This window comes from Apium graveolens, chromosome 7, assembly GCF_009905375.1.
Source record: "Apium graveolens cultivar Ventura chromosome 7, ASM990537v1, whole genome shotgun sequence".
NCBI classification, from domain to species: Eukaryota; Viridiplantae; Streptophyta; class Magnoliopsida; order Apiales; family Apiaceae; genus Apium; species Apium graveolens.
In genome coordinates, this window is record NC_133653.1 from 24734811 (window position 1) to 24747639 (window position 12829).

At 41.0% G+C, this 12829-nt stretch overlaps 1 protein-coding gene across 1 annotated transcript; it reads right to left on the reverse strand.

Moving 5' to 3' along the window:
• Window positions 1–7729: 7729 nt before the first annotated feature.
• On the reverse strand, window positions 7730–8191 carry LOC141673411 (uncharacterized). The gene has a single exon (XM_074480156.1). The coding sequence runs from the start codon at window positions 8189–8191 to the stop codon at window positions 7730–7732; it is 462 nt and encodes a 153-aa protein (XP_074336257.1).
• Between the last annotated feature and the right edge of the window lie 4638 nt (window positions 8192–12829).

Here is a 12829-nt window from a genome sequence, read left to right on the forward strand (position 1 = left end):
TGTCATTTTTTTGGAAATAATGACATAGCAGCAGGGGTATAATAGGAACTTCATAACATTTAATATTGTAATGAGCATATAACAGATGGGGGGACTAGCATGTAGGGGTTATCTGATTATAATTGTATTCTGAGAGTATTTGGGAGAGTCTCACCTCTCGAAAGTGAGAAGTCAGTGTCAATATAATTGAACTATTATCATATTTATTATCGTAATACTATCTTCAGCTTCCTGTAAAATATTAGTTCATAGCAAAGTGGTATCAGAGCCATACGGTTGAGGAACACCATAGGAGCCCCACCTACAAATCAACACCGTATTGAGTTGTTGGAGCAGGGTTTCACAACTCTACAATCAACGATGGCAGAACAAATCACTATTGCGGTAAACACCGCCGCTCAAGAAATGCAAAAAACCCTAATTGAGCAACTTGCAAATTCGTTGGAGAAGACCACTCAACGATTGGAAGACCGGATTGCTCGTTCAAGGGAGATGCAAGATGTCTTTATGAATCTGATGAAGGGAGAACAAGAAAAATTCCAAGAAGAAATGCGTTCATCGCTGACTATTCTCAAGTCGATGGAAACTTTGCAGGGTGAGGTCAGGAGAGAAAACGGGTCGGGTCGAACCGGAGAGTATGGGTCGGGTAGGGTTTTTCAAGATTTTGGGGGAAACTCTCACCAAAACTATAACGCAAGCCCTAATTGGAGATTCAAGAAATTAGACCTTCCAATATTCGAAGGTAACAATCCAGATGGTTGGATCCTAAGAGCTGAGAGGTACTTCAAGTTTTATCGCCTAACGGAGGATGAACAGGTGGAGGCAGCGGTTGTATCTCTTGATGGTGATGCGTTATTATGGTACCAATGGGAACACAGTAGGAGACCCATACGCCGATGGGAAGAACTAAAGGGCATGCTCCTCCATCAATTTCGGCCGACTTCTGCTGGCAGCTTATACGAACAGTGGTTGAACCATCATCAAACCTCTGATGTGGTTGAGTATCGTCGACGGTTTATCGAACTTATGGCACCACTGGTGGGAGTGCCAGAGGAAATTGCCAAGGGCCAATTTATAACAGGCCTGAAAGAGGACATCAAGGCCGAGGTTCGCCTACTTGGGCCTAGAAGCCTTGATCATACCATGGACCTGTCCATTAAGGTTGAAGATAAGTTGAGAAGTGGGCTAAATCTCTACGGAGCTGGGAAACGGGCTAGTTCAGTATCCTCGTATTCTGGTAATTCATTTTATTCCTCTTTTAAGAATAATTCAAGTTCCTCACACACCTCCTCCTCACCATCACGGGGTATGGGACCTCTTCCGGTTGCTAGGCCAGTTGGAGAAATTAAACATTTGTCTGAAAAAGAGCTACAAAGTAAGAGGGAGAAGGGTGAGTGTTTCCGTTGTGATGAAAAATGGTCGGCAGGACATAGGTGTAAGAAGAAAGAATTGAGCGTGATTTTGATGCAAGGGGATGATGGGGGAGAGGAGTATGAACAAGCTGATAAAGTAGAGGAGACACTAGAAAAAACAGGGGGGTTGGATTTAAATATGGATTTCAAGCCAGAAATTTCACTTAATTCTGTAGTTGGAATCACTAGCCCAAAAACGATGAAATTAATGGGAGAAATTATGGGGAAAAAAGTGGTAGTAATGATCGATCTAGGTGCTACCCATAACTTTGTGTCATTAGAAGCTGTTAAAAGTTTGGGACTGCCGGTGCTTCCATCTAAGAGCTTTGGTGTTTCCTTGGGAACTGGGGATGATGTGCAGGGGAAAGGAGAGTGTAAATCAGTAGTGCTTCATTTGCAAGGGGTTACGGTGATAGAAGATTATTTGCCTCTTCAGTTAGGTAATTCTGATGTCATTCTAGGAGTTCAATGGTTGGAGAAATTGGGTACGGTATCAACTAATTGGAAAACGCAGACCTTGAGATTTCAGTTGGGGGGTGGAAGTGTGACATTGAAAGGTGACCCATCTTTAGGCCGAACCATGATCTCATTCAAGGCGATGATGAAAACTATTCAGAATGGCGGGGATGGGTATTTGGTGGAATGCAATCATTTAGCATCCACGGGGGAACACAAGGGTTTGAAAAGGGGTGAAGACAACATGCCTCCTTATCTAAAACCCATATTAAAGTAGCATTCAGAGGTCTTCCGATTACCTCCTGGTCTACCTCCTAACCGTGGTCATGAGCATGCGATTAATCTGAAAGACGGGAAAGACCCTATTAGCGTAAGGCCATATCGATATCCCCAATCACAAAAAGATGAAATTGAGGCATTGATTCGTGATATGATGAATGCGGGCATTATTCGAGAATCTCATAGCCCTTTCTCAAGTCCGGTCATCCTCGTTAAGAAAAAGGATGGATCGTGGAGATTCTGTGTCAACTATCGGGCTCTAAATAAGGCCACCGTTCCCGACAAATACCCGATACCGACAATAGATGAGCTGCTGGATGAATTAAAAGGGGCCAAGCTATTCTCTAAGTTGGATTTAAAATCTGGGTACCACCAGATTCGAATCAGGAGTGAGGATATTCCTAAAACAGTGTTCCGATCTCACGAAGGGCATTACGAGTTTCTAGTAATGCCATTCGGACTTATGAACGCACCGGCCACCTTTCAAGCATTGATGAACGCGGTGTTTAAGCCCTTCTTACGGAAGTTCGTGTTGGTTTTTTTTGATGATATTCTCGTTTATAGTCCAACAGAAGAGAAGCATGTTGAGTATTTAAGCTTGGTTTTGGAGACCTTGACTACCCACCAGCTTTATGCTAATGAAAAAAATGCGAGTTTGGGCAGACCCAGCTCGCTTACTTGGGCCATATTATTTCAGAGAATGGGGTAGCGGTAGATCCTGAAAAGGTTAAAACTTTGGAAACATGGCCTATCCCTAGTAATTTGAAAGAATTAAAGGGATTCTTGGGCTTATCGGGGTACTACCGAAGGTTTATTGTAGGATATGCTACAATAGCTCGTCCCCTTACAGACCAGACACGCAAGGACCAATTTGGTTGGACTCAGGAAGCGACGACAGCGTTTAAACAGTTGAAACTGGCCCTTATGCAAGCTCCCATCCTTGTCATGCCTGATTTTACCAAAAATTTTATTATCGAAGCAGATATTTCGGGATTTGAGTTAGGTGCAGTCTTGTTACAAGAGGGTCACCCGATCGCTAATTTTAGTAAGGTTTTGGGTGTAAGGGCACGTCTAAAGTCTATTTATGAGAAAGAATTGATGGCTATTATTTTGGCAGTGCTCAAATGGAGGCACTATCTCTTGGGGAGGAGGTTTATAATCCGAACAGACCAACAAAGTCTCAAATTTTTGTTAGAGCAGCGGGAAGTTGGTTCTGAGTACCAGCGGTGGGTAAACAAATTAATGAGTTTCGACTTCGAAATTCACTATAAGCCCGGGACTTCAAACAAGGTCGCTGATGCGTTGTCACGTGAATTTCCTGGTTCAATTGAGTTAGGTGCTATAATTTCTTCGGGGGGGCCAAAATGGTCTGATCTTTACCCTCAAATTCAGGAGGATCCTTTTATTAAGCAACTCACCAACGATTTGAGGGCAGGAAGGGAGGTCCCTAAAGGTTACCAGTTGGAACATGATGTGTTAAAGTATAAGGGAAGAGTAGTGTTACCAAAGGATTCTGTATTGTGAATAAATTTCTGCAGAACTATCATGATTCTCCGATGGGAGGTCATTCAGGAGACCTTAAAACGTATCAAAGGTTGGCTGTGAATTGGTACTGGCCGGGCATGCGTAAACAAGTGGCAACATATGTAAAGGCCTGTCTTACTTGTCAACAATCAAAGACCTCTAGTTTAAGCCCAGCGGGATTGTTGCAGCCCTTGCCGTTACCCGATAAAGTTTGGGAAGATCTCTCCATGGATTTTATTGAGGGACTCCCCAAATCGAATGGGGCAGATGCAATTCTTGTTGTGGTCGATAGATTGTCAAAATATGCACACTTCATTTCTTTAAAACATCCTTTTTCTGCTCCTACAGTGGCTGCAATTTTCATTCGGGAGGTAGTTCGGCTTCATAGTTTTCCTTCAACTATCGTATCTGACAGGGACAAGGTGTTCATGTCCTTGTTTTGGAAAGAATTGTTCCAGCTACACGGTACCAAGCTTTGTCATAGCACAGCGTATCACCCACAATCGGATGGGCAGACCGAAGTGGTAAATAAATGCGTTGAAACCTACTTACGCTACTTCATTTCGAGTCAACCCAAGTTATGGGTGAAGTATTTACCATGGGCTGAACACTGGTATAACACTTCGTACCATGTCTCTACAGGCTACACCCCTTTTAAAGTTCTGTATGGACGAGATCCCCCTCAATTAATCAAGTTTCAGCCGGGTAGTACAACTCTATCATCCCTAGAAGATCAACTTGTCGAACGGGATGCTATTCTCGATGACTTGAAAGCTAACCTTTTACAAGCCCAGCATCGAATAAAGTTGCAGGAAGATTTGAGTCGAAGAGAAGTGGAGTTCAAAGTGGGTGATCATGTGTATCTTAAGATGCAACCTTACCGGCAGCAATCCTTAACCAGACGACCATTTGACAAGCTCAGTTCGAGGTACTACGGGCCCTATGAAATCACACAAAGAGTGGGCAATGTTGCTTACAAGCTGGCCCTTCCATCTACAACAAGAATGCACCCGGTGTTTCATGTCTCTCAACTTAAGAAGGCTGTTGGACACCTGGTTACCTCTCCCCAGCTTCCCCCTGCTCTCACAGAGTCAATGGTGATGAAGAGTAAGCCTGAGCAGGTACTGGGAATTAGGACTTCTTCCGCAGGGCAAGCAACAGACCATGAAGTGCTCATTAAATGGGAAGGTCTGCCAGAAAGTGAATCTACTTGGGAACACTCCAACAATATCATCCAGTTCTTTCCTGATTTCCACCTTGAGGACAAGGTGAATCTTCTCGCCGGGGGTAATACTAGGAATGACAGTAGACAGCCTATATTATTGACTTACAAAAGAAGACAGCGTCAAGACAGGTCAACATGTCATAAGGGAAATAATGACATAGCAGCAGGGGTATAATAGGAACTTCATAACATTTAATATTGTAATGAGGATATAACAGATGGGGGGACTAGCATAGAGGGATTATCTGATTATAATTGTATTCTGAGAGTATTTGGGAGAGTCTCACCTCTCGAAAGTGAGAAGTCAGTGTCAATATAATTGAACTATTATCATATTTATTATCGTAATACTATTTTCAGCTTCCTGTAAAACATTAGTTCATAGCATAATGTAATATAGTAATTTGCTCATGTTTATTCAAGATTTATTCCAAATATAGTAAGCACCCTACTATGAGGCACGTAGTTGCATATTTTAGTTACAAATCAAAAATAAAATAAAATCAAGTAGAGTTTCTTTTATTGGCACATAGTCAGTGGTATGAGCAGTGAGAAATTCACCAAAACATAAGTTTAATTTAAAATTTGGCAAGCACATGTTTTCTTTGTGTTTTCGTTTGCATCCATCTGGAGTGGTAATGCTAAAGGTCACTGGCTCACCAATGTTACAGTCACTTAACAATTTAAGCACCAGCTTCACTTCGCAAGTCATTCCTTCTGTTAGCTTAGTATTTATGGCATAGTTTCCACCAAGTTTTAGCCAGTATACATCAGTTAATTGAGCAGCATCAACACACTCAGTGCAGCATTTTAAGATTCTGAGAAATTATGACCATCAACAACACTATATCCAAAGAAATCATATTTTTCAAGAAAAGAGAAACTTCAACTCCAAACTTTTTTCTACTTACCCAATTTCTTCGGTTGTCCATTTCCAGTAGCGGGTGTCTGAACCCCAACTAATCGAAACATTATCCTTTGCACTCAGATTCGATACAATATCCTTCATACAAAGTGAAATAAAATGTTCATAACTAGTTTTAGGCGGAAAACATACATTTAGACGACCAAGCATAACTGATACGTATAATTTAACAAAATCTCAAGGTCTTGCCGTGCTGTTCTGGGAAGGACAAGGGATCATCTCAGTCCCTCGGCCATAAGACCATAGCGAGTGAATATCATGACTGCTCCCTGCTTGTGACATCTTTCTGACTAGCTAATACCAGTAGCACAACTTTTCAAAGCTTGGTTATTGATCTACTAGATGCCTTAACATCGAATTAGTCCGTACAATAATGTATGTCCGCGTGGGTATTATATACATCAATCTGTAAGATTAGTCTACCAAGATGATATGATATTAAAATGTGACCATCGCATGGAATGTACTATGTAGGGCTAGATAACATCAATTGACATTTTAGTTAATATATTCTGCAGAATGTAGTTATCAATTTCCGGCCTAAAATAATGGTCAATATTCTCAACAACTCAGTAATGTATTTTGATTCAAAATGCTTCACAAAAAGACAGCCTTTCGTATGTTGGCAAATGCATATACATTATCAACAGCTCAAATTGCAAATTCCCTGACAGTGATAGCTATGATTGTATTTCTACGACATTCCCTGTTGTTCTTATTTTTGCTCTTGCTTCAGTGCTTGCATCCATCTACAGTAGTAGGACTCAAGCTCACTGGGTCTGGCATCCATAAATGATTGAACAGCTCCGGGACAAACTTAAATTCCTAGTGAAATCCTTCTGTAAGCTTATTGTATGTTGGTGCTATTACTTAGTGCTATTACTTAGCTTAGCTGAAATTGATTTTATTTCTCTTGTATTGCCAAACAGTTAGTTAGAAAACAAAACAACTTTTCCCGCCAAGTTGTGTTTCTTGGATTGTATTTATAAACTCACTCGGTACATTTCTCGACTAACAATTCTAATAGAACAATTTTTAGCAACTCTCTCTCTCTCTCTCTCTCCTTCATCTTCCTCATAACTGTATATACAAATATTGTTACAATAATTGCAATCTCACATGATATCATGATATCAGATCAAATACAATGACCATTAGTCTTCCGCTATCTTTATCCAAACTTCACACATTTCAATGGCGCTACGATAATTGTTATCTTCATCTTGTGTTGATCAGGTTTGATTTCTATATCAATTATATCGATTTTTCAAAAGTTATCTTGTTGATTGTTAATTTTTTCTGCAAATTTTCTGCTTATATCTTCAACGTGATCGATACTAATTGCAAAAGTTTTACTCAATTCTTACTTGATTCTATCGATTTACGTGATAATTGATAATCTACAAGTTTAGATCATATTTGCACGATCTTGTGGTAGACAAAACACATTGATTACTTCGATCTGTGATCGTGATCATATCGCACACTATTTGTTTGTCAAATTGCCAACTTGTGTTCCTAGTCTTTTCTTGCTGTTTTTCTAACACAATGACTTCTAATACACATACAAAAGACACTACTGCAAACACTTTCTCACAAAATGTCAGAAGTTAGGGTTTAGACTAAATGAAATTGGAAATTAAAAGACATAAAAGAAGAAAGGGACAAGTTCTCATTTCATGTTGCTCACAGGAATACATCCCCAATATATATACTGGGGCAATATCTCAGCCATGTGGCTTACAATTATTGGACATTAATATAACTACCACATGCACTAGCAAACAGAATTTCCTTCACATCTAAACGACATCGTTATACTAGTACTACTAAACGACACCCCTTGATCAAAACATATTTCCTTGATTTATTCATGACATACGCCCCTCCTTCAGTAGATCCTTGTCCTCAAGGATTGAAATGTGGGTAAAGTCTGCTGAATTTCTCCCAGTGCTCCCAGGTGGCTTCAGCAGCAGTGCCATTTTCCCATTGGATTAGAACCATAACAGCAGGCTTGTTGCCTCTCTTGACGAGCTTGCGATCTAGGATGGCAGTTGGTTGAGGGTCAATTATACCAGTATCTGAAGTGCCAGGAAGAGAGGTTTGAACCTCTTTTTTGTTACCCATCTTCCCTTTAAGTTGGGATACATGGAAGATGTCGTGAATCTTAGAAGAAGGAGGCAGCTTCAATTTGTAGGCCACTTGCCCAATTCGGTCGAGAACTCTATACGGGCCATAATATTTAGCTGATAACTTGTGGTTCCTGCGTTCATGGACAGATTGTTGACGATAGGGTTGTAATTTAAGATATACTTCAGCTCCAACCTTAAATGTCCTGTCAGTACGTTTCTTATCAGAGTACCACTTCATTCTTTCTTGGGCTTTAGCTAGGTTGTCCTTAATCAATTATTGGGTGTCCCTCCTTTCTCGTAATAAGTCATTCACCTGCACATCTTTGGTTCTTGAGAAACTGAAGTTTACAGAAGGTGGTGGTGCTGCATAGAGGGCCTGGTACGGAGACATGTTAATGGCAGAATGGTGGGAGGTGTCGTACCACCATTCTGCAAGTGATAGCCACGAAGCCCAGCTAGTAGGTTTGTGTCCAGCAATACAGCGAAGAAACATCTCAATGCATTGGTTAACACGTTCAGTTTGTCCGTCCGTTTGAGGATGGTACGCAGAACTGAGTTTGATTTTAGTGCCCATTGAAGTGAATAATTCCTTCCAAAAAGAGCTAATAAAGATGGGATCTCGATCCGATATTATGACTTGGGGAAGGCCATGTAACTTGATGACGTTGTCCAGGACTTCTTGAGCCACTTTGGAGGCAGTGTATGGGTGAGAGAGTGGAATAAGGTGACAATACTTTGTAAACCTGTCCACTACCACAAGAATGGTGTCTTTTCCCTTTGACTTAGGAAGTCCTTCCACAAAATCTAAGGAGATTGATTCCCAAGCTCCCTCAGGAATGGCAATTGGTTGTAAGAAGCCCAGAGGGTGTATGTGATCAACCTTATTGCGTTGGCAGATAGTGCATTCCTTAATAAAGTTGGACACGTCTGTTTTTAAACCTGGCCAATAGATGTCCTCTCTATTCTCTTGACTGTTGCACTGATTCCCGAATGCCCTCCCTCTGGACTCTCATGCAAAATTGAGCAGATTTTATTTCGTAAGTTAGTTGAGGCCCCAACATAGAATCTACCATCCTTCATCAAATCTCCTTGGGACAAGGAGAACCCTGAAACAACAGCTGGGTTGATTGTCAACTCTGTAATGAGTTGTTGAGCAGCAGTATCTTGAACTACACTATCCCCAAGCTCAGTCCTCCATTATGGTTTAAGGTAATGAATTATAGAGAAGTTTTCAGCTTCCCCATGTAACCTAGATAATGCGTCAGCAACGATGTTCTCCTTACCCCTTTTGTATAACACTGAATAGTCGAAACCCATCAACTTTGACAACCATCTTTGCTGCAACCCAATGGTAATTTTTTGTTCCATTAGATACTTCAGAGCTTCTTGATCAGTACGGATAATAAAGTGGTGGCCTAATAAATAGGATCTCCATTTTTGAGTGGCTATGATTACTGCCAGCAGTTCTTTTTTGTAAGTCGATAGCCCAAGGTGTTTAGGCCCTAATGCCTTGCTCAAAAACGCAATAGGCTGACCATTTTGCATCATAACGGCACCAATACCAGTATTGCACGCGTCTGTTTCTATAACTAGGGGTTTAGAGAAGTCCGGAACAGCAAGTACATGAGTATTGGACATAACCTCTTTGAGTTGGATGAAAGCATTTTCAGCTTCATTGTTCCATGTGAACTGTCCTCGTTTAAGCAATTGGGTCAAGGGTTTGCTTAAAATGCCATAGCCTTTAATGAATCTTCGGTAGTACCCGGTTAAACCCAAGAACCCTCGTAAGGATTTAACACTTTTAGGACGAGGCCAATCCTTCATGGCTTAAATTTTTCTGTCATCAACCTCAACTCCTTTGCCCGAGATTATATGGCCTAGATATTCAACTTGCCTTTGAGCAATCTCACACTTACTTTCCTTGATGAAGAGGCTGTGTTGTCTCAGTTTATCAAAAACAAGCTTCAAGTGTTTAATGTGTTCCTCAGCACTGGCACTGAACACGAGGATGTCGTCGAAGAAAACCAAGACGAACTTTCTAAGATAATCAGAAAAGACATCGTTCATTAGAGCTTGGAAGGAGGTGGGTGCATTTGTTAAACCGAACGGCATGACTACGAACTCAAACAATCCTTGGTGAGTACGAAAAACAGTTTGAAGATGTCTTCGTTGTGAACCCGGATTTGGTGGTAGCCACTACGAAGATCAAGCTTAGAATAGATATTGCTGCCTTTAATATCAGCAAGAAGCTCCTCGATGACCGGTATAGGATACTTATTTTTGACCGTGATGTCATTCAAGGCTCTATAATCCACCACTAAACGCCAAGAGTTATCCTTCTTTCGCACTAAAAGGACAGGAGAAGCAAACGGTGAGGTGCTTGCTCTGATTACACCTGCTCGTAATATTTCCTTCGTTATTTTCTCTATCTCCTCCCTATGGGCAATGGGACACCGATATGGGTGAGCATTTACAGGTGTGCTGTTGGGTTTGAGAGGGATATAGCGGTCTTGAGATCTGGGCGGAGGTAGTTGAGTGGGTTCAGCAAAAACATCACGATAATCATTGAGAAGGGAGATAAAATTGGCAGAGAGCTTGTCCTTACTGGCGGGATTTGGTGAATCATCTATTGATGCAATTTGGATCAGAAAATAAGCTTCTTCTTGGGAGGCCTTTATACTGGAACCATTTAGTTGCACTTGGACCTTTGCTGTAGGACTTGCTTGAGGCAAGGTAACCATCTTGTCATGCCACTTGAAGGAGATGGAGTCACTTCCATAATCAAAAGTGATGGGACTGATTAGGGACATCTAATCAACACCAAGTATGAGGTCATACCCCCTAATGGGATGACGTTGAAGTCACCTTTAAAGATTTCACCAGCCATTGTCCATTGTAAATTTGACACCTTAGAGTTACAAGCAAGCAGTTCTCCATTGACTAATACAACTCGAAAACTAGTGCAAGGAGTAGTTTTCATTTGCAATTTCTTGACCAGGTGTTGGGATATGAAACTGTGAGTGGAGCCTGTGTCCACTAATATGGTGATATCCTTGTCTTGAAGTTGTCCTAGTACCTTCAAGGTACCATCCCCTCCTAAACCAGTAAGGGCATGTAAAGACATTTGAGCTTCAGTAGTTGTTTCTGAATTCAAGGCAGGTTCTTCCCAACTAATAGCAATTCCTTCCTCATCTAAATTAGATGTTCCATGTGTGCCCTCATTCATAATAATGAACAGTTTCTTCTTTCTACAATTGTGGCCAGGTTCAAAGTTTTGGTCACAATAAAAACACAACCCCTGCTGTTTTCTTTCAGTCAGTTCAGCCAGAGTTAATTTTTTGTACCCATCATTAGAAGTGGTTGGAGCTGGCTGTGGTTTGGAAGCTTCAGTGGTTGGTTTAGGATACGAGGAAACTATTTTGTAATTGACAGTTGAGTAGGGATGTGTTTTCATGGTATTGGTTGCTGATTTGTACCTTTTATCTAACATGTTGAGGTAATGTTCTTGCCCTCTAGCTAATTCTCTAGCTTGCTGAAGGGATTGAGGTTTATGGTTATATAAGTGTTGGGCTATTTCCTCCTTTAGGCCACTTATAAAATTGTCAACATAATAAGACTCTCGATGAAACCCTTCCTCTGCCATAACATAATTTCGAAGCACATCAAATTGATAAATATATTCATCCACCTTCCCTTTTTGAACAAGCTTATTAAATTGGCCCACCAAATTTTTATAGCCTGATTTGGCAAATCTATGACACACAAGAGTAACAAATTCATGCCATAACAAACTGTGTTTTTCCCTCTCCAAGCATCTATACCAAACATCGGCTTCACCTTCCATATGAAGGGCCGCACACAACACTCTGGATCTCAAATCAGTTTGGGGATGGAGTTGAAAGAATTTTTCGCACTTACTAACCCATCCTCGTGGGTCTTTACCTTCAAATTTTGGAAAATCGAGTTTGGGGGTTTTGTAAGTGGTTTGACCTCCATTAAGAGGCCTATATTGTGTGTTATCATCCGAATTTCATAAGACAGTGGTAGTGGTACTGTAAGGGGTTGTAGAAAAGGTTTGGTTTGTTCGTAAAGGAGGTTGGTTAGGGTTGAAAGGAATATGGCAGGCAAATGATTGTTGCCCAGTAGTTGTTAGGTAAAGGGGTTAGGCGAACGGGTTGAGTGTGGAGTTGTGTAACGAAGCGTAGCTGTTTTGGTGGTATGTGACATTGAGAAATGGATTTGTGAGTGGAGTTTGGGTCTGGTGAAAGTTCATGTTTCTATACTCTGGTAAAGATAAAGGGTTGACATATCTGGCATTCAGCTCAAAGGGTTGAGTAGTGGTATTGGAGACGTACCCGTCCCAATTAACACTTCGAGATTTAATCATAATCTCACTAGTAGAGTCATTTAGAGTGGCAAAATGAGTGGGTGTTTGAGGAGAATGACTTACAGAGGAGGAGAAAATCAGAGGTTGAGAAGATGATTCTGAATGTTTGAGAAATAGCTCCTTCTTCACCAGTTCTGTAAGCTCTGTAATCCCTCATTTTACCTCCTTGTTGTCAAGGGCCAGAGAAGCAAGCTCTGTTTTAAAAACCGAGATCTGTTCTTGAGTGCAAGAGTTGCCCTCTTCAAAAGAACTCAGCCTATCAGCCAAGGTAGTAATGGAGCTTTCACATTTTTGCAAGCTAGTTTTGTCTGCCATGGTGTAACTCTTGTTTTTTTGGATTTTCTGGGTTAATTTGGAAGGGTTATTGGCGGCCAAGGAGCTAGGAGCTCTGATACCAAATGTCAAAAGTTAGGGTTTAGACTAAATGAAATTGGAAATTAAAAGACATAAAAGAAGAAAGAGACAAGTTCTCATTTCATGCTGCTCACA

Bases quoted from the DNA above. Each gene is read 5' to 3' on its own strand.
- LOC141673411 (XM_074480156.1), bottom strand. From the start codon at position 8,191: ATGAAGTGGTACTCTGATAAGAAACGTACTGACAGGACATTTAAGGTT.